At 40.3% G+C, this 22266-nt stretch overlaps 1 protein-coding gene across 1 annotated transcript in view; it reads left to right on the top strand.

The window, feature by feature from the left end:
• Positions 1 to 21984, top strand: part of gab2 (GRB2-associated binding protein 2) — a 35973-nt gene extending 13989 nt beyond the window's left edge. Inside the window, exons 2-10 of the mRNA XM_030744642.1 lie at positions 1730 to 2030; positions 12924 to 13152; positions 15873 to 16399; positions 16992 to 17089; positions 17268 to 17547; positions 17653 to 17743; positions 17859 to 17961; positions 18094 to 18216; positions 18323 to 21984. Coding sequence (XP_030600502.1) covers positions 1730 to 2030; positions 12924 to 13152; positions 15873 to 16399; positions 16992 to 17089; positions 17268 to 17547; positions 17653 to 17743; positions 17859 to 17961; positions 18094 to 18216; positions 18323 to 18466 — 1896 coding nt within the window. The 3' untranslated portion in view covers positions 18467 to 21984. The remainder of the gene's footprint in view (positions 1 to 1729; positions 2031 to 12923; positions 13153 to 15872; positions 16400 to 16991; positions 17090 to 17267; positions 17548 to 17652; positions 17744 to 17858; positions 17962 to 18093; positions 18217 to 18322) is intronic.
• Positions 21985 to 22266: the final 282 nt, after the last annotated feature.

The raw sequence follows: 22266 nt of genomic DNA, 5'->3' as shown, positions 1-22266 counted from the left end.
CTGTCTTTGTGTGCACACTTCAGCACCTGATCTTTTTGGCTAAACGTACTAAACAGCGTCAAGAGCAGGCAGCCTGGTTTAGCACCAGTTTAACCTGGTTTAGCTTAGAGAAGTTAAGAGCGATGATCATGCTGGGTTTTTTTTTTTCTCAGGTCTCTCCAAGGGCCCACGATTGATTGATTATCTTAGTAGTCTTGAATTCTCAACTAGATCCTTTTAGGGCATTTCACTGGGCCAGGCATGTGAGCTGGCATGCACTTAGTCCTAACTTCTACTTTCCAGTGGCAGCCACCTTTTTTTATAAAACTAACAGGATTAATCTTTTTATGATGCCTGCTAGCCCTACTATCCATACATGTATTCTTTCTTCTCTCTCTATTTCTCCAGTCGGCAGTATGTTCAGCTACCTCATGCATTCCTTATTTTTATTTGCCATCCAGAGTGTAGGAGGTATCTTCCATCTGGGAGATGAAGATTTTGGCATTTGAGGCTTGTTTTTCTTAGGCAAGTTAAAGGTATCATAGCATGTGTCCACCTGTGTCCTAATGAGCTGCAACAGTGCGACATATGTACAGCAGCAGAACGCTGAAATGAATGCAGCTATTTCAGTCACCATTAATTTGGCCTCTGCATCACAGAAGTAATGGTCTCTCTAAATAAAAAATTTATCATACTTATTTTCCGTTAGGAATCACTCTGAAAGGCACTGGAGACATCAGTACAATCCATTTTTCTGCCCTGTCTGTGTGTGTGTGTGTGTGTGTGTCTGTGTGTGTGTGTCTGTGTGTGTGTGTCTGTGTGTCTGTTTGGGGGAGGTGTTAGCCTTGCGGCATTGTCTGTGTTGATGGAGAGAGAGGGGGCCTGCAGGATCCTGTGTGTCAGCAGCCTGCATGTGAGACATGGCCTAGCGGAAGTGCATCATTGGCACATGTCCAAAAGTCCCCCCCCCTGCTCTCCCCAACCCTCCTTTACTCCCCCTTCCTGGTCTATCTTCCTCTTTTGTTTCTGAACACAGAGTCCCTTTAGACAGCCACTGGAAAACTACATTGAACTGTTGTGTTGAAGGCCATCGTTCTTCCTTTACTCTTTTCCATTTGACAACAATGCTAATGGTGTGAAACGTGTGACATTGTAGTTCTCTTGCTATTATAGCTGCTTGCGTTATCAAAGATTTCACATTTGCTGCTTTTCACGTGGTTACGATGAAGGCTGCTTATTTAAAGTCAGACAAAAATTTGGTGACACGATCGTTTGCAGAAGTGGCTTAATTTTGATTGGACCGAAGGAGTGTCACTCAGCAGTTTTTGAAGTGGTGGGAGGCTGCAGCCTTTAAATGAAGTTGTCATGGAGGAGCGCTGCTTGTCTTAGCTTAAGGAGGGATATCGGCACAGGAAATACGTTGGGAGAGAGCAAACACCTGCTGCCCCCTCACCCCGCAGTCTCTAACACACATACAAACCACATGCAACCACGTGTGCTCAAATAGGCAGACTTTTGTCTTTTTGAGCAACAGTTCATACCATAACTGAAGTCCAATTTTATATTGTGTGTTTATATAGTAAGAAATCACACTTAGTCTGTATAATTGAAAAACAGTTGTTTATCTGAAGCAGTGCTGTATAATTGTTGTATAATTGTATAACATAAAACTTGTATGATGTGACTGGATTAGTGTTTTTCTTTTGTTTTGTTTGAACTCATGTTCTTACATTTTCAATCTCATTTCCAGGCATGGAAGAAACGCTGGTTTATACTTCGCAGTGGCCGCATGAGTGGTGACCCCGATGTTCTGGAGTACTACAAGAACGATCACTCCAAGAAGCCCATTCGAGTGATCGACCTGCAGTGCTGTGAACAGGTCGATGCGGGCCTGACCTTTAAGAGGAAGGAGTTCCAGGACAGCTATGTATTTGACATCAAGACTGCAGACCGCACTTTCTATCTTGTAGCTGAGACTGAGGAAGAGATGAACAAGTGGGTCCGCTCCATCTGCCACCTGTGTGGTTTCAACCAGTCAGACGACAGCCACGGTAGGGAACACAGAGACACAGGTGCTCCTCTATCAGCCTCAGTTTCTCTTCAGCTTTTTTCCGTTTTTAATTCATTTAAAGATATCTCTTACTTTGTATTGCCATGCATCCTCTTTTGTGTTAGCCAGGACATTAACCTACTTACTATTACTAAAATACTGTGATAGCTGGTACAGTAGATAACTACAATAGCACTGAAATATATATAAACATATAAATGAAAGTCAATAATCTAACAATATGTACAGTATAATATTTTATATTGTACTGTTATACAAAACAAAATGCAGTAACTTGCCCTATATGAATACAATCCTGTATTTTTGCATGTAGTTTGAACAAAGTCAACAGAGGTTTAATGACATAATGGCAACGGACAGAAACATTTCTGTCAAACAAACCGGCTGATATTTTTCCCTAATTTTTTTTTTTTAAAGAAATGTTTTTTTATTCAACATGATGATTTTTAAAGTTTGTTTTTTGACATAAATTTTGCCAGCACTTAAGTTAAGATCCATTGTGCTTGAGAATTGATTGTGTTTATAGATAACAATCCATAGATCCTTGTTTTGTTATTTTTTGTATATGAGAAAATATTTCCTTAGTAACAATGAATATAAATGTGTGGCTGCAGTTGCCACGACTCATAATTCCTGAGGGTAGCATCAATGCATCATTTTTGTAAACATGACAAATTGGAAAAAAGTCAGTATAGTGTATAAATCTTTATAGTTTGTGAAAAAATAGCTATTTTATTCTTATTCTCACCCATCCAGTTTACATTCTTGCTGTTGTTTTCCCACCATCTGGCAGCTAGTGGACGTTAATCTTTGTGCACATGGCTGATCATCTGTAACATGCAATATGACCAGGTGTGGAATAAAAAAAACAGCTGTGAGGAGTGTAATAATCCTCACATCATGAGGAGATCCCCTTGGTCCACGTTCAGTAATTATCAGGGTCCTGTGGTTACTGTGAAATTGTATCAACTATAGCCAACAGGGTGAGGCTCGGGGAATGGGTTGGTTGGAAAGAAATCGCTTATGTCATCACAACTGAGTTACTGAGTACAGTCCCTTTAGTGTAAACATCACATCAGCCTTTTCTCAGGAAAGTAACTGTTTCACTCATTTACAGAAATGTTGTCAGAAACTGTGAAAAGCAGATTCAATTTTTAAACTGTTAGATGACAAATCATCTAACAGTTTAAAAACTAATGTAACACCCTTATTTGTGTAAGTCAGTTCTCAGAAAAGCCTCTTGAAGGAATCTTGATTCCTCGTATTGTTTGTGCTAGAGGGCTTTACTCTTCAAATAAACTGATTTTAATTAGCATTTCAAACTAGAACTAATAAGTACTTCAAGTGTTTTAATGCTGGAGACATTTTTGTGGGAGAATTTTATCCAACTCATCTTACTTAAAAATTCTTGTGCTCCCACGGATCCCCTTTATGTCAGTGCTGCTGTCTTATTGGGGGAAAAAAATCAAAGACTGCAGTACGGACACAGCCACCGTGATGTCACCCTTTTAGTTTGTGGACTTCGGTTTTGAAGCTTTGCATCTGGCGTTGTGGCCGTTGCTGTCGTGTATTCAGGTTGTCTTATTTCTGAACCAGAAGTGAGCCAGCACTGGGTATTTTGGTTAGTGATATGAATTCAGTTTAGTGTTGCATGGGGTGGTAATTTGGCAAAAATAAATAAAAGCTGCCCATTTAGATTAATGTGAACCGGCCTTTACTGTAAAGCAATTAAGAGAAAGAAACTGACTGACAAAATAACCATTCACATAAGTTAAAGTCTCCTTTATTTTTGCTGTATTTACGTGTAACAAAGAGTATTAGAAACCACATGTGGCTACAGCTTACTGTTAGCAGCTATGCTGATGACTCGCAGTTAACAGTGTTTCAGAGGGTTACTGTGGTTACATAAAAAAATATTACCTCATTTGTATGCATGATGACTTCACGGGAGGGGCAAAGAGGAGCTAAAATGGATGCAGGCAGGAGGCATTGCAATGCCTTACAAAAAAGGTTTCACAGCTATGTGCGATGCTAAGAGACTGTCTTTTTATGAACATTGAAATATTTTCTTCATATCACCCCTCCCCCGCCCACACAAGCTAAATCCACTGGTTTTCTTATTACAAAGCTGTGCCTCTTTATCCTGGTCCCTTTCCCATCTGTTACTAAACGCAAGGTTTTATCACCACGCACATCTTAAGATCAGTCTACGTACTATTTAACTTCCTAGTAAAACCAGCTTTACACAAGAGTTTCCCGTATAGGTCAGAATTTTCCGAGGAGTAAGTTGTTGACTTTCCTACCGATCCATCCTTCCCTTCCTGGTAGGAGCTCCTGTCTGCTGCCTTGTTTGCTGTCAGGTTGTTTTCAGTGTCTCAGTGAAAATAAATGCTCATATCTTCAACACTCATGCACTGCAAAGTGAGCTAGTGTTCAATAGGTGTTTCCATGCAATTAGTAAAGAGTTGCGACCTTTCAATGGGAAAAATAATTGTTACTCCAAGAGCCAGTAAAGTACCCTGTAAAGTCTTTCACTTATGCACAGCAAAATCCTAAATTTACCTTAAAGGGTTTTACAGTTTCTACAAATCTTTTATCTAGACTTTTTCTTTGTTTAAAGATTAGTTTAGCTATGTTTTGTGTAATGCATTACAAATCAGGAATGCACTACTGAGATCCCATCACTTTTGTGCACGTAACAAAGTGATGCACCACATTACTGTTCTTAAAATTATGTTACACTTTTTAATAAAAGACCATGGTTATTACTTAAGTCCTTCAGCCATCTGCATAACGGCCAGATGGGAAAAAGAAAAAAAGAAATCATCAAATGTGCCTTCTCATGCTTGAGCAACAATTAGCTGACCTCAGGTGGTGCAAGAGCACGAAGCATCAAGAATAGCAGTGCAGCCTACGGCTTTAGAAGGGTGGAGATATGCACATTACTTTGAAATTATTGCTCCGAGAAGAATGTAATAGTAAGTGCAAATTGTGCAAAGGACAGAAGATCAGAAAAGCTCGTCAGTGCTGTGAGCACATTTTGTCTCAGCATCTGAGTAGGAAATGTTGCCCATCTGAACAGCATAACCACTGTCACCACAACAGTTTTCTGTGAAATGCTGAGTGGTAATGGATAAATATAAACCTTATTTTGAAACGGTCAGAAATGCTCATAAAGTTAATTATACATGAAACTGTCTTTATGGAAATGCATGCAGTAATGCAAAAGTAACATAGTAAATAGTGTAAAAAGTACTTCCTACTGGGAATAGATAAATAAAGCAGAATATTTCCTTTATGTAATGCAGTACTATATGTGATCCCAGTGGCTCCACAGTGTAGTGGTGTACACAAACAAACATGCAGAGATACCCACTGCAGCAACCCCTTGTGAATAAGGGAGCAGTCGAAAGTAGCATTGCCATTAGTGACCCCAGCTGGGCTTTTATAAACCACAGATAATTGACTGCCAACAGAAGTGCCAGTACTTACAGTCTGAAAAAGATGTTGATATTTTTCAGACAATCAACCAAACAAATAACCAACTAATCATTTGTATTGCAGGATACATTTGTGAGTAAAATAAGAAAAGCTGTGTTGTGTTGTTGCTGTGTTGCGTTGCGTTAGCTCTCAGCACTTTTGGAAAGTTCTTTTTGCACATCCCTGCTGGCAGAAACTACCTGTCAGTGATGGGCTGTGTGCACACGCTGAGATCACTGAGCAAATGTGTGTTAGTAAGAGGAGTGTAGAGGAAGAAGAGAAGTGCAGTAACGATGCAGCCTGGTGACCTCCCGCCTGCATCGGTATTCCTCCTGGAACCTCACTGAGCTCGGTCGCCCATGAATACAAGCGCACTTGTGGGTGTGAGCCATGACTTCACACCAGCAACACTTCAACGGTTTGTCACTGAAATTTTTATCAGCTGCAGAATCTCTGACTTGTGTGTGTTTTTGTGATTATATTTTCATGAGGGGGCTTGGATGTGATGAACATCTCTTAGCTGTAAAGACGTTTTGTGGATTTTCCTCTGAGCGGGCAGCTGCAGCACTGATGCGAGTGTGTCATCTAACAGACTGGGAATTCCCTATTTGAAAAAAAAAACAAGCCAGGCTGAAAAAATAAAAAGTTACTTCCTCTTATGGAAATTTCATAATCTGACAGAGACATAAAAACACTAATACCAAATTGTATAACATATATCATATTGTATAACATGTTTCTTTTTTATACAGAGACAGACAGAGGGTTAATCAGACTTGATTACGTCAGCTTCCATATCAATAACTATTGCTGTTCAATAACAGCAAGAACTTAATATTCCAGTCTGTGCACAGCGTCACACACCCTTGTTCTTGCTGCTACATTGTCAGTGTGAAGTCTAAAATCACCATGAACATAATTAATAGTCTTAGCTAGAAAATAGTTGTTTGTCTAAAGGAGTGCTCAAGTGTTTCTGTTTCTGTGTATTTTGTTGGTATTTTTGGGAGAATCTGTTATATCAGCACCTTGACCTGAAGTTACCTTTTGCCAGTCAGAGCTGGCCTTATCTGCCAGGAGTAAGCTGCAGCTCACATCGCAACTATTAGGAAGGGAGGCCAACTGCAACACTTAACAGTTAATTGTTACACAATCCTCTCATTCACCCATTTTTTTCAATGTGCTTTGTGTTTCTGTTTCTGTTTCATATACACACGCTTTCTCACACGTGCATTTTCCATTTTCCAGTTCCAACATGTTGTGCTAATGATCTGAGAGTGTTGTTCTTCTTTAAAACACCTACTTTGAAATTTAACCGTGGGAAGATATTTTTTTGTTGTTTCATACATTTAAGGTTTTGTTAAAGTAATGTAAAATCACTCCGCTGTAATAAAATAACATCACTGTTTACATGTCTTTGGCAGAGGTGCCTCTGTTACTGTTTGTGAATAGTTTCCTCAGTCAAAGTAGTTATTTTGTTGTTCAGCTGGACATTCCAGAGAAGCGCAAATTAGATTTTATTTTAGATTTATAGCAGTTCCACTGGGCTAACATAAATCTTGATATCTCAGAACCCAAGCGGCTCAGTAAATAAGGCAAACATGATCTTATACCAATGGGGCAGCAAAGTGATGCAGTGGTTAGCACTGTTGCCTCACAGCAAATAGAGCCTGGGTTTAAAAACACCAGCCAGCTGTGGCCCTTCTGTGTGCAGATTGCATGCGCTCCAGTGCCTGCATGGGCACCCTGGCTTCCTCCCACAAGCCACAGTCCAAAAACATACATATTCAATTTTTTGATTCTAAATCAGTTGATTGAATGTGAGTGTGAGTGGTTGTCTGTCCCGTCGTATGTGTTGGCCCTGCAATGGATAGGCGACCCATCCAGAGTATACCCCATCTCTCACCCCATGACAGCTGGGATGGTCTCCAGCTTCCCCTGTTTATTTACAGAATAGAAAAACAGACTTAAACATATGTGTGTGTGTGTGTATATATATATATACACACACACACACACACACACTCCCTGCATCTCATTTGGTTTCTTACTATCTCTCTAAATGCACGCCTGCCTTTTCCCCTCCCAAAGTGCCCTTCATCTGCATTGATTTTTGTTGAAACACTGAGACTCCATGGCTCTGGAAGGTCAGGTTTCTGCTGCCACAGAGCAGGCTGAGGACAGGTTTCTGCTGCTGCCGCTGCCATGCAAACCACAACATCAGTGGCAGCATCTGAATCATTTCTGAAAACCAGAGACGTGCGCATGTGTCATCAAAGAAGTGGGTTGATTTGTTTAAAATAAAGGATTAAAACAGCTTTAGGGTGTTCAAAGATGCATAAAGAAAGAATCATATTTAGGTTTTGTGGTTTTCATTTTATTTAAAATCTTTCTTTCTTTTTTTTAACTGAACAGCTAAATAGATTAATACAAACAGATTATAGTTAATATTTTAATTTTGAACAAATATTGAGATCCAGCACCAATTTGTTGCCAAATTAAACAGCAGTGGGGATTAGTGAGGAGTCACCTCTGATTTTAGTTACGGAGATGCTTCCTAGGTTGCATGTTTTTCTTCTTTTTTTTTTTCTGTTGATGAGTGTTAGCAATGTTGTTATCAGATACTGATGGCTGGTTGTGTGGCGTGTGCCTGCACCCGGGGAGACCCACCCCCGAGCACAATCTAATGAATGGAACATCATCTCGTCAATCATGCGCTTTGTTCTGCTCTCTGTCGGCTGTTTGAACTCAGAGACAAGGATAATGTCCAGTTAGGGATGAGTTTTTTGGGGTTTTTTTTTTCTTGTCAGCAGTCCTTTTTTGGCTCATCTTTTACATGATCACACCCAGATTTTTTTGTTTGTTTGTTTGTTTGGTTGGTTGTTTTTTTAAGGGAGCATGGTAAAAATCTATACTGTATATAAATGTAAATGCCCCATGATCATGAATTGTCTAATCAGCAAAGAGGATGGATGGATGGATGGATGGATGGATGGATGGATGGATGGAAATATAAATGACAACAAATAAAGAAAAGCATTAGCTGGATTTGTTGACTACAGCTGTGAGTATAGCTTAAAATAAATCTTGTGTGGGCAGTTTAAAAAAAACTAATGAAATTGTTACTGTCGAGGAAATATTCTGATCTACTCAAAAGTTCCCCATTTGATATTCTTAAAAAAGAAAGGCAGAGATTTGTACTCTGTGACATGTAGACTTAACAGGAATAACTAAAGAGGAGCCTGCTTAATGAAAGCAGTGGTCATTTGTTTATTTTTCTTCAGCTGTGACCATGCATGTCAGAAATGTCAGTTACACTGTGACAGGAAATGTAAGACATAACGCTCCCTTTCAAAACAGGAATTTCGTTTTGCAGTAAATTGAAAGCAGGAGTGAAAGTAATGAAACCAACACAATCTTTGTGTTTTCCTGTCCCGGTAAAACCAGAATATGTCGAAATAAAACAGAAGTGATGATGTGCACATCTACAGCAGTCAGGGATAATATTTTCATGTGTAAATATAACATTTAAATAAAAAAAATCTATATGTTAAAGTGTAGACTTTTGATATAAATGTGTGACAGACTGTAGATAATCTATAACAAGATCAGAAATCTCTTCTGCTCTCAATGTAGCAGTGAGCAAAACTCATCTGCTGACTACAATGAAACTTTTCCATAACTGCGCTCTCCACCTGTCACTTTCAGTTATAGGAATGGTGGTGTTGAGGTACTACTAAAGAGGATATCATTGTACAGAATGAATTCATATGCATAGACTAATCACAATAATCACGAGTCATAGTGTCATTTTTGCTGCATTGATATTCTGCTCAAACCACACTAGCTAGAAACTGCTTATCTCAGGCCTACATCTTTTCCTAATTAGCAATTAGTAAAAAATGACATATGCATGTATTGAGTATATGTTGTTAAGCAGAATATCAGTCCAAGTTGTGTTCACTCTGATCAGTCTGTATCAGTGTCTGACCTTTTACTAGCTACAGGATTTATCTATACTTTAGTTGCAAAAAGAGATCCAGTCCTGTAGAAGTCTGAAGAGGCCAAAAACCCACGGGTGACGTTTGGTGGCTGTGTCCATCTTTTATATACAGTCTATTTATATGTCTAGCCAACACCTTGCAGAAATGGATCATTTTATAATTTAGCCAGACTCTATAATTCACTGGAATAGCCCGAGCCATTTAAGTGATTGATCAGTGCAGTGTTTTTGAGGGAAAACTGATGCGACAGTGGGGTCAAACGGTGGTGCTCACATGATGTGGAGCGGGCACAGAGAGTAATGTGATCAGCTCCTGTGTGCTTGGTCTGCTTAATACACTTGTGAACTGTTTTCGAGGGGAAAAGCCGTGAGACGTTCTCCCTTTCAGCTGTAAGAATGCCGTTTTCCCACTTCTCCTGGAATGTCACACTCCCAAAGTGCGAACATCTCTTTCCTCTGTTGATGTTACCCATGTCGGCAGCCCCCTGGTTTCTTCTTCATCCAGTTATATCGCTGTCATGGAAAGGTCCCAAACCCTCAGCAACCAATATCCAAGTGGACCCCAGTACGTAGCCTACTGGGACACACTGTTGTTTTATAGACTGCCAGGCAGGTCAGGTTTGGGCAACAAATAATGTAGCTATGTACAGTACTAGGGCTCAGCGATAGAAACAATTTAATGCTCGTGTAATTGATGAATTATCGTATTAATGTACAAATGTCATGGCCTCTTTTTCACACATCAAACCTATTGTGTTATCCTTGTCTCAACACACACAGACAGACACACCACAACCTTCATCACCACCAAGACCACTGCCAGGCCTTTGTTTAGACCCTTGATGTGTCTGAGGTTAATTTGCAGTGCTTATTGCAGAGGTTTGAGCCACAGCGTGTTATTGTTAAGTGCGATCTCTGATAGAACCATTAAGGAAATTACAGTTTTGATGTACTCTAATTCGAGGCATGTACCTTAAATCATGATCTTTTATGTGGTGTTTAAGGGTTGCAGTTGCAATGTTGTTGAAAAATTCAAGTGCTTCACGTACATTTAAATGTAAATTTAGGTCAGTGGTACTTTCTATTTTTATATATTCCATAATCATATATCTTTTTCTTATTCTAGCTGGACTGGGAGGAAATGAGCACTTTACAAAGGCCTTCTTGTCATGAGTGATCCAGCATGGTTCTAATTTTGGCCCTATGAGCAGCAGCCAGCTTCTATTAGATTATGGCCACAGACTCAATGAGACAGTAGGTGATGTATTATAGAACATAATTAGAAAATTGCTCATGAACTTAGGAGCTCTTTGACCCAGCATAGCCATGTGTCATTCACCGAGCAGAAGGGTCTTTTAATGCATTGCTGTTGATAGTCTGATATTTGTTTCGAGCATGGAAAGAACTCTTTGTCTTTTAAAACCGTCTTTGATGTTGATGCTTCAGTTTGATTATCGTGAAAAGAAACTTTGGGGAATGAAATCGGCCTCAAAACTAGAAACAAACAAAAAAAAATCACTACCAGCCTTTATTTTAATTTTACTCATCCCTTTTGGTTTTATTGCTTTACTTTGTAAGCTGTGGTGTTGTTATTTTACTCATCACTTTGGTAAATAAGCGCTTTCCCACCTTACACCGAGCGACCCAGTCCATTAGCTGGTGTAGGGAAGATCTGTGGGGAGATGTCAGCGTTCTTATTTTCTGCTCTTCCCTCTGTTTCTGTTTTGGGGCTTTGTTCTGTGTTGCTGGAATTGCTTTTCAGTGGTAACATACATCATTAGGTCCATTAGTGTCAGTGATCCATGTAGGCTGTTCAATCAGCACGCTGAACCAGTCATCGTTCATGCTGTTCTGACAGTGATGTGTGCAGTTAATCAAAAATCTTTTAGAACATAGAGAAAAACATTATCTTGTGCTCCATCACATGTTACTCTTTAGTTGAAGTTTTGTTTTCTCCACAGCATCAAAGTCATCAAGCCTGCTTGTGTTTTTCAGTACATCTCTCCACTCTGGGTGGGGGTGAGTGAGTGGGGTGGGGTGGGGTGGGGGGCTATTTTTCAACAACAAATCAATATATCTACCCATATTCGTGGGCCTAGTACTCACCGCATTGGATGAAAGCTTTTACAAAGCTTTTTGTGGAGAAAGGAGATGATGCCTAACCAGCCTAGGGAGAATGGAATTGCTCAGAACAATGGTGTAATTGAGGATCACTGGAGAGAGTCCCCGCCTGTGTTGCTGTGGGCCTGGGCATCTCACTGGTGTCCACTGGCTTGGAGACCATAGCCCTTTTCCCCCTCGGGCATGGATGTGACCTCATTCGGCAAACTGGACTCCAGAAAACCCCCACCCTCCAACTGTCCAACATGCATACGCACATGCTCACACACCGCATTTGTATCCATTTCTCAGCACATATTATGACTCACAAAACACTGCCTTCTTCTTAAAGGGCATTTTGACCCATAGCTTGCTTTGTAAAGGCCTGATAAAGATTGAGGAGAGTCACAGTGGATTGAAAAATTGCACGAAAAAGTGAAAAGTGGGATACTTTTAAGAATGGTGGTGTTTAGGTAAATTATCTGACAGGAAAGCTTATTTTACACTTGTTCCAGCTTCTATAAAAGGAAAGATTTCTTTTTTTTTCTCATTTGTTTATATCCTTGTTTATATCTTTTGGTTCAAAACTGTTGTCAGGCAGTAATTAAAAGCTGCAAAGACTCTTACTGCTCTTACCTAAACATGCTTATGCAAAATTTTCCATTTACTGTACAGTGAAAGAGAGAGATTACTGTCAGCAGTAGCTGAGATTTTTTTTCCCCCCTTTCTCCTGTCAGCTAGTGTTGCACACTGCACCATAGGTCGATGCATCAGTAGGCTGCCTACTCACTACTCCTCCTGCTCAGTGTGTACCTCCTCATTTTGGCCGTCTGCCCAGTCTATTTCCAGCATCCCCATCTCAGATTTTCTTTATAGTCTTTCAGTGGAAAATATCATGGCTGTCACACAGAAGCAATAAGACTGTGAGATCATGTTGTTCACACAGTCCCACTGTGCAAAACAGTAGGTTGCCCAATAAAAATTAAAAAAAAAAAGCACACTGACCTTGGTCAAAAAGGATAACGTGGATCATGTGCTGTTCAACTGCTCGCATCCCAAAAAGCAGGAAGATACAATTTTATGTTCTCCCTAGAGAATAATCGCTGTTCTCTATTGATTCGAGTATAGACTGAAAGCTGCTAACTACAAGACTCAGTCTGGCGACCTAGAACCCTTTCCCCTTTTGGTTCGAAGATGTTGACAACACAAAGTGAAATGTCTAAGGGAGGATTATTCATTCTACAGAAAATTGAAAGTGAAATACTCAGTTATTCCAATTTCTCCTCTCTGCAGATGGCAGGTTGCAGCATGCGCCTCGTTCTGTTGGAGCAGATGTCACCGGCTCAATGGCTCCTTTGACCGGAGAACGCAAGTCCTCTGCCCCCGTCCACTCCAGCCAGCCAGTGCTCTTCACATTCGATGTGCCTATACGCCACACTCACCATAACTCCATGTCCAACAGTGCACCCCAGGACTACCTCCTCCTCCACCAGTGCATTAGCAGGAAGACAGAAAGTGCACGGTAAAGGTCATGACCTTCGGGCGTCCTGTGTCGGTTTCCTGTTTTCCGTTAATGCAGGTCAACATACAGGTTTACAGCGTTTCCTCAGCTTAGAAGCCTCTGAGGGTTACAACTGATGTTTAAGGGTTGAGAATTAAGGTGTGTGTGTGTGTGTGTGTGTGTGTGTGTGTGTGTGTGTGTGTGTGTGTGTGTGTGTGTGTGTGTGTGTGTGTGTGTTGACGTGCATATGATGAAACATTTTGGAAAGATAACTGAACATAAAGCTGATGTATATATTTTAAATGCAGTCTAAAATGACAATCTAAGAAATATTTTTGTTGGAGTAACAGAAAGAGAACAATAGAAACAATAGAAAGGTGTTTATTGTTCACTAAAATTCACTAAAATTAAAGTGAAAAGAATAACATACATGGGAAAAAGCAGTATGCGTCACATTTTACATATAATTTAACATAGTATGAACACTTATAGTTATAAAAAAAAAAAAGTTTAATCAATCAGATAAATGTACGTTTTTGTTCATCCAGTGTAGCAAATACTTTAAAAATAAAAGTATTTTATCACATTAATGCAAAGTGCCTCTAAATAAAATACTGCCATGAACCAGGCTTGTTTAATTATGTTAATCAGTGTTTTGAAAAATGACAAACACAGAATGCAATAAGTTGCAAATTTCTTTAACCCAGCGTTTAACTGAAAGTAGTACAAAGACAAATTGCCAAATGCTGAAAGTGATCAGTTTTAATTTATTTTTAAATATTTGCTGAATTTTAATTTTAATTGCCAGCAACATGTCTAAATAAATAGGTACGTGGACATATTTATCAGAGCATTGCATCATCTTTTCTTTTAACAACCATCTGTGAGCGCTGAGGAGACCGATCGCTTCAGTTTTGAAAGCAGAAAATGTTCAGATTCTTGGCTGATACAGGATTCAGCTGCTCAACAGATTTCAGCTCCCTTTGTTTCATTTTTTCATTTCATAATGTGCCAAATGTTTTCAGTGGGTTACAGGTCTGGACTGCAGGCAGGCTATTTTAGCAACCAGAGCCATGCTGTTGGTTGTATTGTTGTATTGATTTTTTTTTCTTTTCATGGTTTTAACATATATTTGCAGATGCAGTGATAAACTATTCACTTGAAATGCTCCTGCAAAGTGCCAGTCAGTGATATAAAAAAATACCACTGCGTGCAACATTTGATATGTCTGTGTAACATTTAATAGTATTCGAGCTTTTTATTAGAAATGTGGTTGTAAAACAGAAAATTTTAACAAGTCAAGAGATGTGAATACACGTTGAGCAACCATCTGCAGGGAGGTAGATGATGTGTCAGCTATATGCTGAGCAGGGGAACAAAAGGAATTAAATGCACTCTTGTATTTTGCATCAGCATTCGCCTCACCTTCTACCGCCTTCATGCCTGTTTTTTAAGAATCAGAAGTCAGCTCTAATAATGATGCCATTCAGCAGATAGCCAGCATAGTAGATGATCAATGAGGTTGAGGCAGCAATTCATCACTCCTATAGGTTTAAACCCACCCAGGGAAGAACTGCCCTCTCAGCCACACGATTTGCACATAAATCTGCTGTATTGGACCTCTGCAAAACCCAGGAAATCAAACCTCACAATCCATCTCATCAGCTTTATGCAGATATTTATTTCACTAGCTTCTGCTTCATGATTCTGCTAATTAAGACAGGCATCTGGTGACAGGGTATGATTCATGTCAGAATGAAACTGCATGGGTCTGACTAGAATTAATCTGGGTAAAAAGCCCCCACAAAACAGCCACAATGATGGAATACAGAGCAATGAGCAAAATTATAGATTGATGATGGAACTCCACAGGAGACAGGAGAAGAATAACTGATGGAACAAAGTGTGTTATTTGACATGAAAAAGAAATGAGATTAGAGAGAGCAAAATGTTATGTCAATATTAATGGTGTTGCATTAATGCATTATCTGCTATTACAATAAAGATTTCATATAACCATTAGAAGCCTAGATTTTAGTGAGCACATCTGCATACAGCCTCCTCGGCAAACATGCAGAAACAACTAACTGAGGATATCTTTGCATTGCACAGCAAAGTCGGGACATTGCTCGGCTAACTAGATAGAAATGTCTGAGTTGTAGCGTTGCTTTGGTTTTCTCTCAAGGTCAAGCCCTTCAAAGGAGCCAGACTAAATGAGGCATGTCCCTAGGGTGCCTTAGCAAGACTGAAAAACTCTGGGAAAGTCATAGCATGACCCCTCCCCCCCCTTAGCAGGGGAACCCTCTTTTGTTGATGCTGGAAACATAAAAATGAAGCTTTTCAAAGAATGATTAGAAGTACTGAATTCAATACACCCCCCCCCCAGACATTAGAGGTGAAAATGTTGCCTATAGTGTTTGATACAATACACGTGTTGTTCACTCAGCCTTCTAAATAATCACTAAAAGTGTTTTAGCTACAGAAATGTTCATGCACTGGATGCAAAGGTATCTTGTTCTTTAAATGTGTGCTAGCACGAATAGAGGTGACGTTCCCTCTGTAGTGCCATGGTACCATCTAGTGGCTATTTGGGTAGTTACACTAAAACTAAACGCTGCCTTAGACGAAATGGTTCATTTTTGTTCAGATAGTCTGTGTGTCTGTGAGGAAGCATTTGAGGTAGAAAGATTCTGGAATAAAGGTTTGTGCGTGTATGTGTGTATCTCCTCTCTATGCTGCAGAAGCGCCAGTTTCTCCCAGTCCACACGAAGCAAGGGTGCGCATCTGCATGGCTTTTACAGCCTTCCCAAGTCGGGAAAACACCAGTTGCTAGTGCACGATGACTCGACCCAGGAGGCCTGCTACGTCCTCCCGAGGGGTTACAGCTCTGAGGCACCAGCTCACAGTGCTCTGGGTGATCCTGATCTCGAGAATGAGGAGGTCTACACTTTCAAAACGCCTTGCAATGCCCTTGCCACCATGCACAGCAGTGAGCGCTTTCCTGATAATTATGACCTCCCTACAACACCTGGCTCCTTCTATCAGATCCCCAGGACATTCGATAAGAATCACAATGCCTTGACACCCTCTAGCTCTGAATCCTCGTATAATCCTCCTCCCAGGCCCCCTAAACCTAGCCAGGGGTCTGAGGGGCAGTGGGGGAGTCCTCAGTCAGTCGGGAGCCAGAATGAAGAGGTAATGTCTGCAGTGTCAGTCATCCCACGCAGAAATACTCTCCCTGCTGTCGAGAACATCAGGCTGCACAGAGGTACGCAGGCAACTATTGGTGCTATGACTGCTCATCTAATACATTTTCACCTATTCTCTGTTTTTGAACACTGGTCTGAAGAGTCCAGCGACAAATAGTGAACACTTTGTGCTTCATTCCCCTCTTCCTCTTTCTTTCCCTCCCTTAGTCTTCCACCTTTCACTTTACTGAGTTGAGGCTGGCAACTAAGCAGAAACAAAGGGCCCAGTTTGGCAAACTCTGTTCTGTTGAGATGCTAATGAAATTCAAGCCATACAGCTGGCTCCAGAATGCTTCATTCCAGGCTGATACGCAATTTTAAAAAAGCTTCCGTAGACACAAAGCGTAGCGTCTTAGCTTGCTGTGGTTATTCCTTTGCCAAGTCCAGTCCTCAGCCATCATGAAGCCAGAGACAAGAGCTGACGTGTGACCACTGTTTTTAAAGATTAAAAGGCTCTTCCCCACACATAAATTGATCTCTATTGCAGCGATTATTATACAGTATCTTACTTATATAGGCATGAAATGATACTTTTACACTCGAGCAGCATTTTTCCTTTCAATATTTCTGGCCGGGATAAATATTGATCACTCCCTTCACCCGTCTCCACAGGATCCTCCTTTGAAACTAACAATCAACATCGCTTCATCCATTTCAACCACGCGGGCCAGTCTGTGGAGTCAGTCAATGATGGCTTCAGCTCCTACCTGGTGAGTCCCTCTCCCTTTAACTGTACTGCCTTCTCAGATAGATTCTGTCAGTAGTCAATCATAAACTGGCGACATAGAAAAGGAAATGCTACTATATTTATTCCAAGTGAGTGTCACAGTATTCCTGCGAGTCCAGAGAGACTGAGAGTCATGTGGCCTCTGTCTCTTTTGATGGCAGAGAACACAAACCCCGCTAACTCGCTCAGACAGCGGCAATTCAGATGACAACTATGTGCCCATGAATCCCGGCTCCTCGCCACTCAGCGCCTGCCAGGCTGACAGTCCTAAGAATATCTACATTCCTATGAGCCCGGGGCCACATCACTTTGATTTCCCAGGATTCTCTGCAACTTTACCTGCCCGGAAGGCGAGCAGTGCCTCCTTGTGCCACAGGCCCAGTCGTCTCAGTGATGTTACACCACCGCCCATCTATCGCGACCTCAAACCTGACAGGAAATGTGAGTTTTTGACATTAAGCTTCTCACTGATCTAAAAGCGAGGTTCACATCAGCTCTGAGGTCTGCTGTTATTTGCTGAAGACTGTGATTTTTGTTTTTCTCCAGCAAAGCCAACACCTCTTGATTTGAAGAACAATGGGATCATTGATGAGTTGCCATTTAAGAGTCCAGTCACTATGTCCTGGACACGACCCATGTGAGTCTTATATCAGTCACTGGAGGTGGATCTCACACACACAAACTATTATCTACTATAGTAGATGGTACTGTATAGCTGTTACCGAGTTTACTGTTTCTTCATTTTTCTTCAGGCCTGCTATGAACTGCACGTCCTCCCAGCACTGTAGACCCATCTCTACTCAAAGTATCACCAGCACCGACTCTGCAGACAGCGAAGAGAATTATGTGGCTATGGTAGGTCCTGGTAGCCGAAGGGGAGATCGGGAGCGTACACTGTGTCCTTTGTTTTAATGAGCCACTTGTTTGTGTGTGCACTGCTAACTCACTGCGTACCGTGTGAGTGAAATCCCCCTCCTGTCATATTAGCAGAACCCAGCGTCTACCTCCCCAGCCGTGAGTGGTACCAGCAGCCCAGCCCCTAGGAAGTGTGGCAACGTGGACTACCTAGCACTGGAATTCCAGCCTGGGACACCCAACCCACACAGAAAAGTAAGCAGATGATTTTGTAGACTAAAATTGTTGCGTATTTTGTCTAATTTCTACCATACAATAAATAATAAAATAATAATTAATCCTTTTTATTATTCTTCCACAGCCCTCTACATCCTCCGTGACATCTGATGAGAAGGTGGATTACGTCCAAGTCGACAAGGAGAAGACTCAAGCACTGCAAAGCACGATGCAGGAATGGACTGATGTGCGACAGTCTACTGAACCTGCCAAGGCGGTCAAGTCCTGACACTGACCTATACCATAAAAACAAGCCTTAAAGTGTCCCTATTATGCAGGTTCATTGTTTTTTGGGGGGGTATAAACTAAAATAGGTTAAATACCTTAATGGTAAAAAAAAAACTGAACAGATGATTTTTTCATTGCTGTGAAACGTCTTTTCCGCCCTCTAACTAACAGGTTCCTTTATAGCTCCTGTCTGTTTAAGACCTACCTCCCAAAAAAGTAAGCGTGATGACAGCGAGGCATCCGTGATTATAGATGCATAATCATAGGAAACTTCTGAAGAGTTTAAATTTTTTGTCCACTGGTTGGGTAGATATATTTTGCATTAAATAATATAAATAACAATAAATAAAAATCCTTATTTTATATTAAATCATTTATTTACACAGAAATCCTAGCAGAGTGCCACTCACACATGTACACACCCACCGTCCACCTCTGCCTACCATCTCTGGATACCGGCTTGGCTTTCGGGCTAGCTTTAAAAACAGTCGTAGCAGCCCTAATTCTAAGACCTGCAGACTGCGAGCATAAAGCTTTATGCATGTTAGAAAGACACCACACATTGACATAATTCTGTTGCAGCTGCTCCTTCTGTAGGAGGGAAGCTAACAGATGGTGATGTTAGCCACATTAGCATAATGCTAACACTAAAGATATATCCCTATCATTGCCGGCACATTGCCACCAAAACTGAAAGTACTGCACTTGGTCATTTCCTCAGATCCTGCGAGTGCCCGAAGACTCAGCAGCAGAGCATTTGGTGTGTTTTCCTCTCAGCCAAGAATTTTAGAGCAGAAGTGACTTTACTGAGGAAATGAAGGCAGATTGCAAGGCTGCATCTCAATTTAATTGAGGCAGCTCCTCATTCTTTGTTAGAGAGCATGTCAAACTAGCCGTTACATGGGCTTCGTGACACTGTGTTACACAGTGATGTAACTAAGTAGCCTCACGGGGCAAAGCCTGGACTACAAAGAATGCATTTCAGACAGCAGCAGTGATTTTGTTTTGAGAGAATAACTTCATTTGGCCGTGACTTTGGCCTTTGCAACTTTTCAGACCTTTTACACGTACAAAGGGCTGAATAACAGATTAGAGGGGTGAGGAAAAACTCAAAAAGCATAATAGGGGCACTTTAGGTCAAGCATCTCCAGCCATCATTCCCATGGATACTGGAAGAGCTTGCTTAAGACTGAAATATTTGGGCCAAAAGCCATAACTAATTATGCCTGTTCTTCGTGATGATTACTCCTCGAGTGCACTGCAAGTATGCAGAATATCAGGCCATACAGGTGGAGTTCCCTGCCAAAGCTCCTCATGCAGACTGTTAGATCAGTGTATAGATAATTAGTAATGCATATAAAAATACCATCCATACTGTCAATCTGTTATTCATAAGTACATTGTTTGATCACACTTATCCCATTCACCCCTCTGCAGCATTTAATTTTGTTTGCATCTAGTTGGTAATTTATTCGATTTCTGCCATTTAAAAGAGCAGCAGAGGCTAACTGGTCAATAACCATATTAATATACTGTAAGAGTACGCTTGCTGGTCTCAGGAATGCCAAGATGCACTCCAATTTTGGCATGCAGGCTGACTTCCTCTTTTCACTTTAATCTATCATTTGTGCTGAGTCTTGCAGAAGCAGTGAAGAGATTATTTTCACTGCGGGCAATCATTTCAGCTTAGCGGTGCATGTCTGGTAAGAGGAGAGGGGAAAAAATATAGCCATACAAATATGCAAAGGCCTGTGTCAGAACTCCTAATGATAACCGTACATGACTGTTGCCTCGGTTTCTATTATGTATGAGCCCAAACTATATTTAAAAGCTGTCGGGCATGATGGCAGGCTAATTATTTCAATGCAGGAACAAAGTCCGTTACATCCAAATGTACAAAATGAAGAAGATAAGACAGACAGGATGACGAAACCTCATTACATGTTTGATTTCGTGGTCATTTCACTTCAGTTAATATTCGAATACATTTTCAGTGTAAATGTGCACTGAAAAAAAAAAAGAAAATTAATGTGTTGATGAAAGTAAAAATAAAGCAGGAGGTGTAGTTTCCAAGTACTCAGTCTCTCTCTAGAGACCATTAATAAAAGTCTAGTAGACAAAGAGTAGCATATTTATGTTTTCCGGAAACTCCCCATTCACTGATTTATGTCTTTGGCTTTGGACACACACACACACACGCACACACACGCACACACACACACACACACACACACACACTACAGCATTGTCCCTGAGGAGTACTTTTGTTCCTGTATGTAAATTATTAATAGATATACATATTGCAGTGCATCTTTCTGACTGTTAGAAATTTGATGCACTTGTATGAGACGTAAAGTGCACTACACTAACAGTAACATTGTGCTCTTAATGCAAAGGAAACCTGCCACAGTGGACATTTGCTGGGGATCGTAGCCACTATAAAACAGTTAAGAAATGATGTTTACTAAATTTCCTTTGCTGATTAATTTGCCTTATATTTTCATTTCAGTTGAGACTGAACATTTTGCCTTGGAGAAATTTTCACGATGTTATTAAAGTAAATAATTACAGTTAGGACAACTGAATGAATCGGTTTCCAGTTCAACCCAAGTCCAGTATTTCATTGTGGGCTGGAACCACAGATGGGTGAATCCATTTTTGACCTTAATAAAAATAGCGTGGCCATGGAGTGCTAGATGGTATGGATTATTTCATTAAGTCTTCTTAATGTTTTTCTACCATTTTTACAGCTTTTTTATATTCTTTTTAATCATTATTTTTTACTGATAAATGTAAGCAAGTGTTATGCATAATGACAGGATCAGAGTAAATTAAACTAAGTTTGTTACGTGTTATTCTTTTTCTTTATTTTTAAAAAATTTTTTTAATTCCCAAATTTAATTTTTATGATCTACTCATAAAATGGGAAGGCTGGCAGTGTAAGTTGCACTGGCAATTCCCAGATGAACTGATTCACAAAGAGCAAGGGAGGAGCGGAAAGACTGAAGAAAAGCCTGTGGCCCTATCTGTTTTTTTTTAAAGTGAAATGGATGTAATTTATTATCTAGAGAGATCAGCTGTAAGCAGCAGAGTTGTGCATGTGTTGTGGTAGACTGTAAGTTGTAGTATGTTAAATTGCAGCCTGACTGGGTGAGATTGAAAACACTGCTCCGATCTACTGTCAGACTGTCACTGGGTTGACGTACTGTACTTGTAAAGATTTTTTTTTTTAACCACTGTTGTTGCTACTACTGTAAAGCAGATTGCTTGTGTGTTAATTTATTAATTTATTGTGTGTTTTTGCAGTTGATAATTGTAAAAAAGAAAAAAAAAACATCAAACAAGGAACCTTCTCTCTACTAACTCTGATGTATGCAAACTGTCTTGATTTTTGAAGCAATATGAGAAACAATGACAGTGTGATGGTATTGTGGTACAGTTAAATTGGAATACACAAAAATACAATACTTTGTTATTCCTCTGTAATGGTAGGCTTAAAATGTTGACATAGAATAAAGCAAGAAGTGAAGGTTTGGTGTTAAAGTCCTTTAAATATGAACCCAAATAATGTTTTTTGGCAGCACCCTCAGTCATCTCTCACCCACACGTTCTCATTTAATATTAAATTGCACACAGTGGTGAAATTACTGTGTTTTAATCTACTATATTTATCTGACTGGGCGTGAAGGTGGTTAGCACTTACTTTATATTGCCAAAAGTATTCATTCAGGTGTTCCAGTCACTTCCACAGGTGTATAAACCAGCACCTCAGCATGCAGACTGCTTCTACAAACATCAGTG

Source organism: Archocentrus centrarchus, chromosome 13, assembly GCF_007364275.1.
Source record: "Archocentrus centrarchus isolate MPI-CPG fArcCen1 chromosome 13, fArcCen1, whole genome shotgun sequence".
Taxonomy (NCBI): Eukaryota; Metazoa; Chordata; class Actinopteri; order Cichliformes; family Cichlidae; genus Archocentrus; species Archocentrus centrarchus.
The sequence above is the reverse complement of the archived record's forward strand: the minus strand, read 5'-3'. Positions and strand labels throughout refer to the sequence as shown.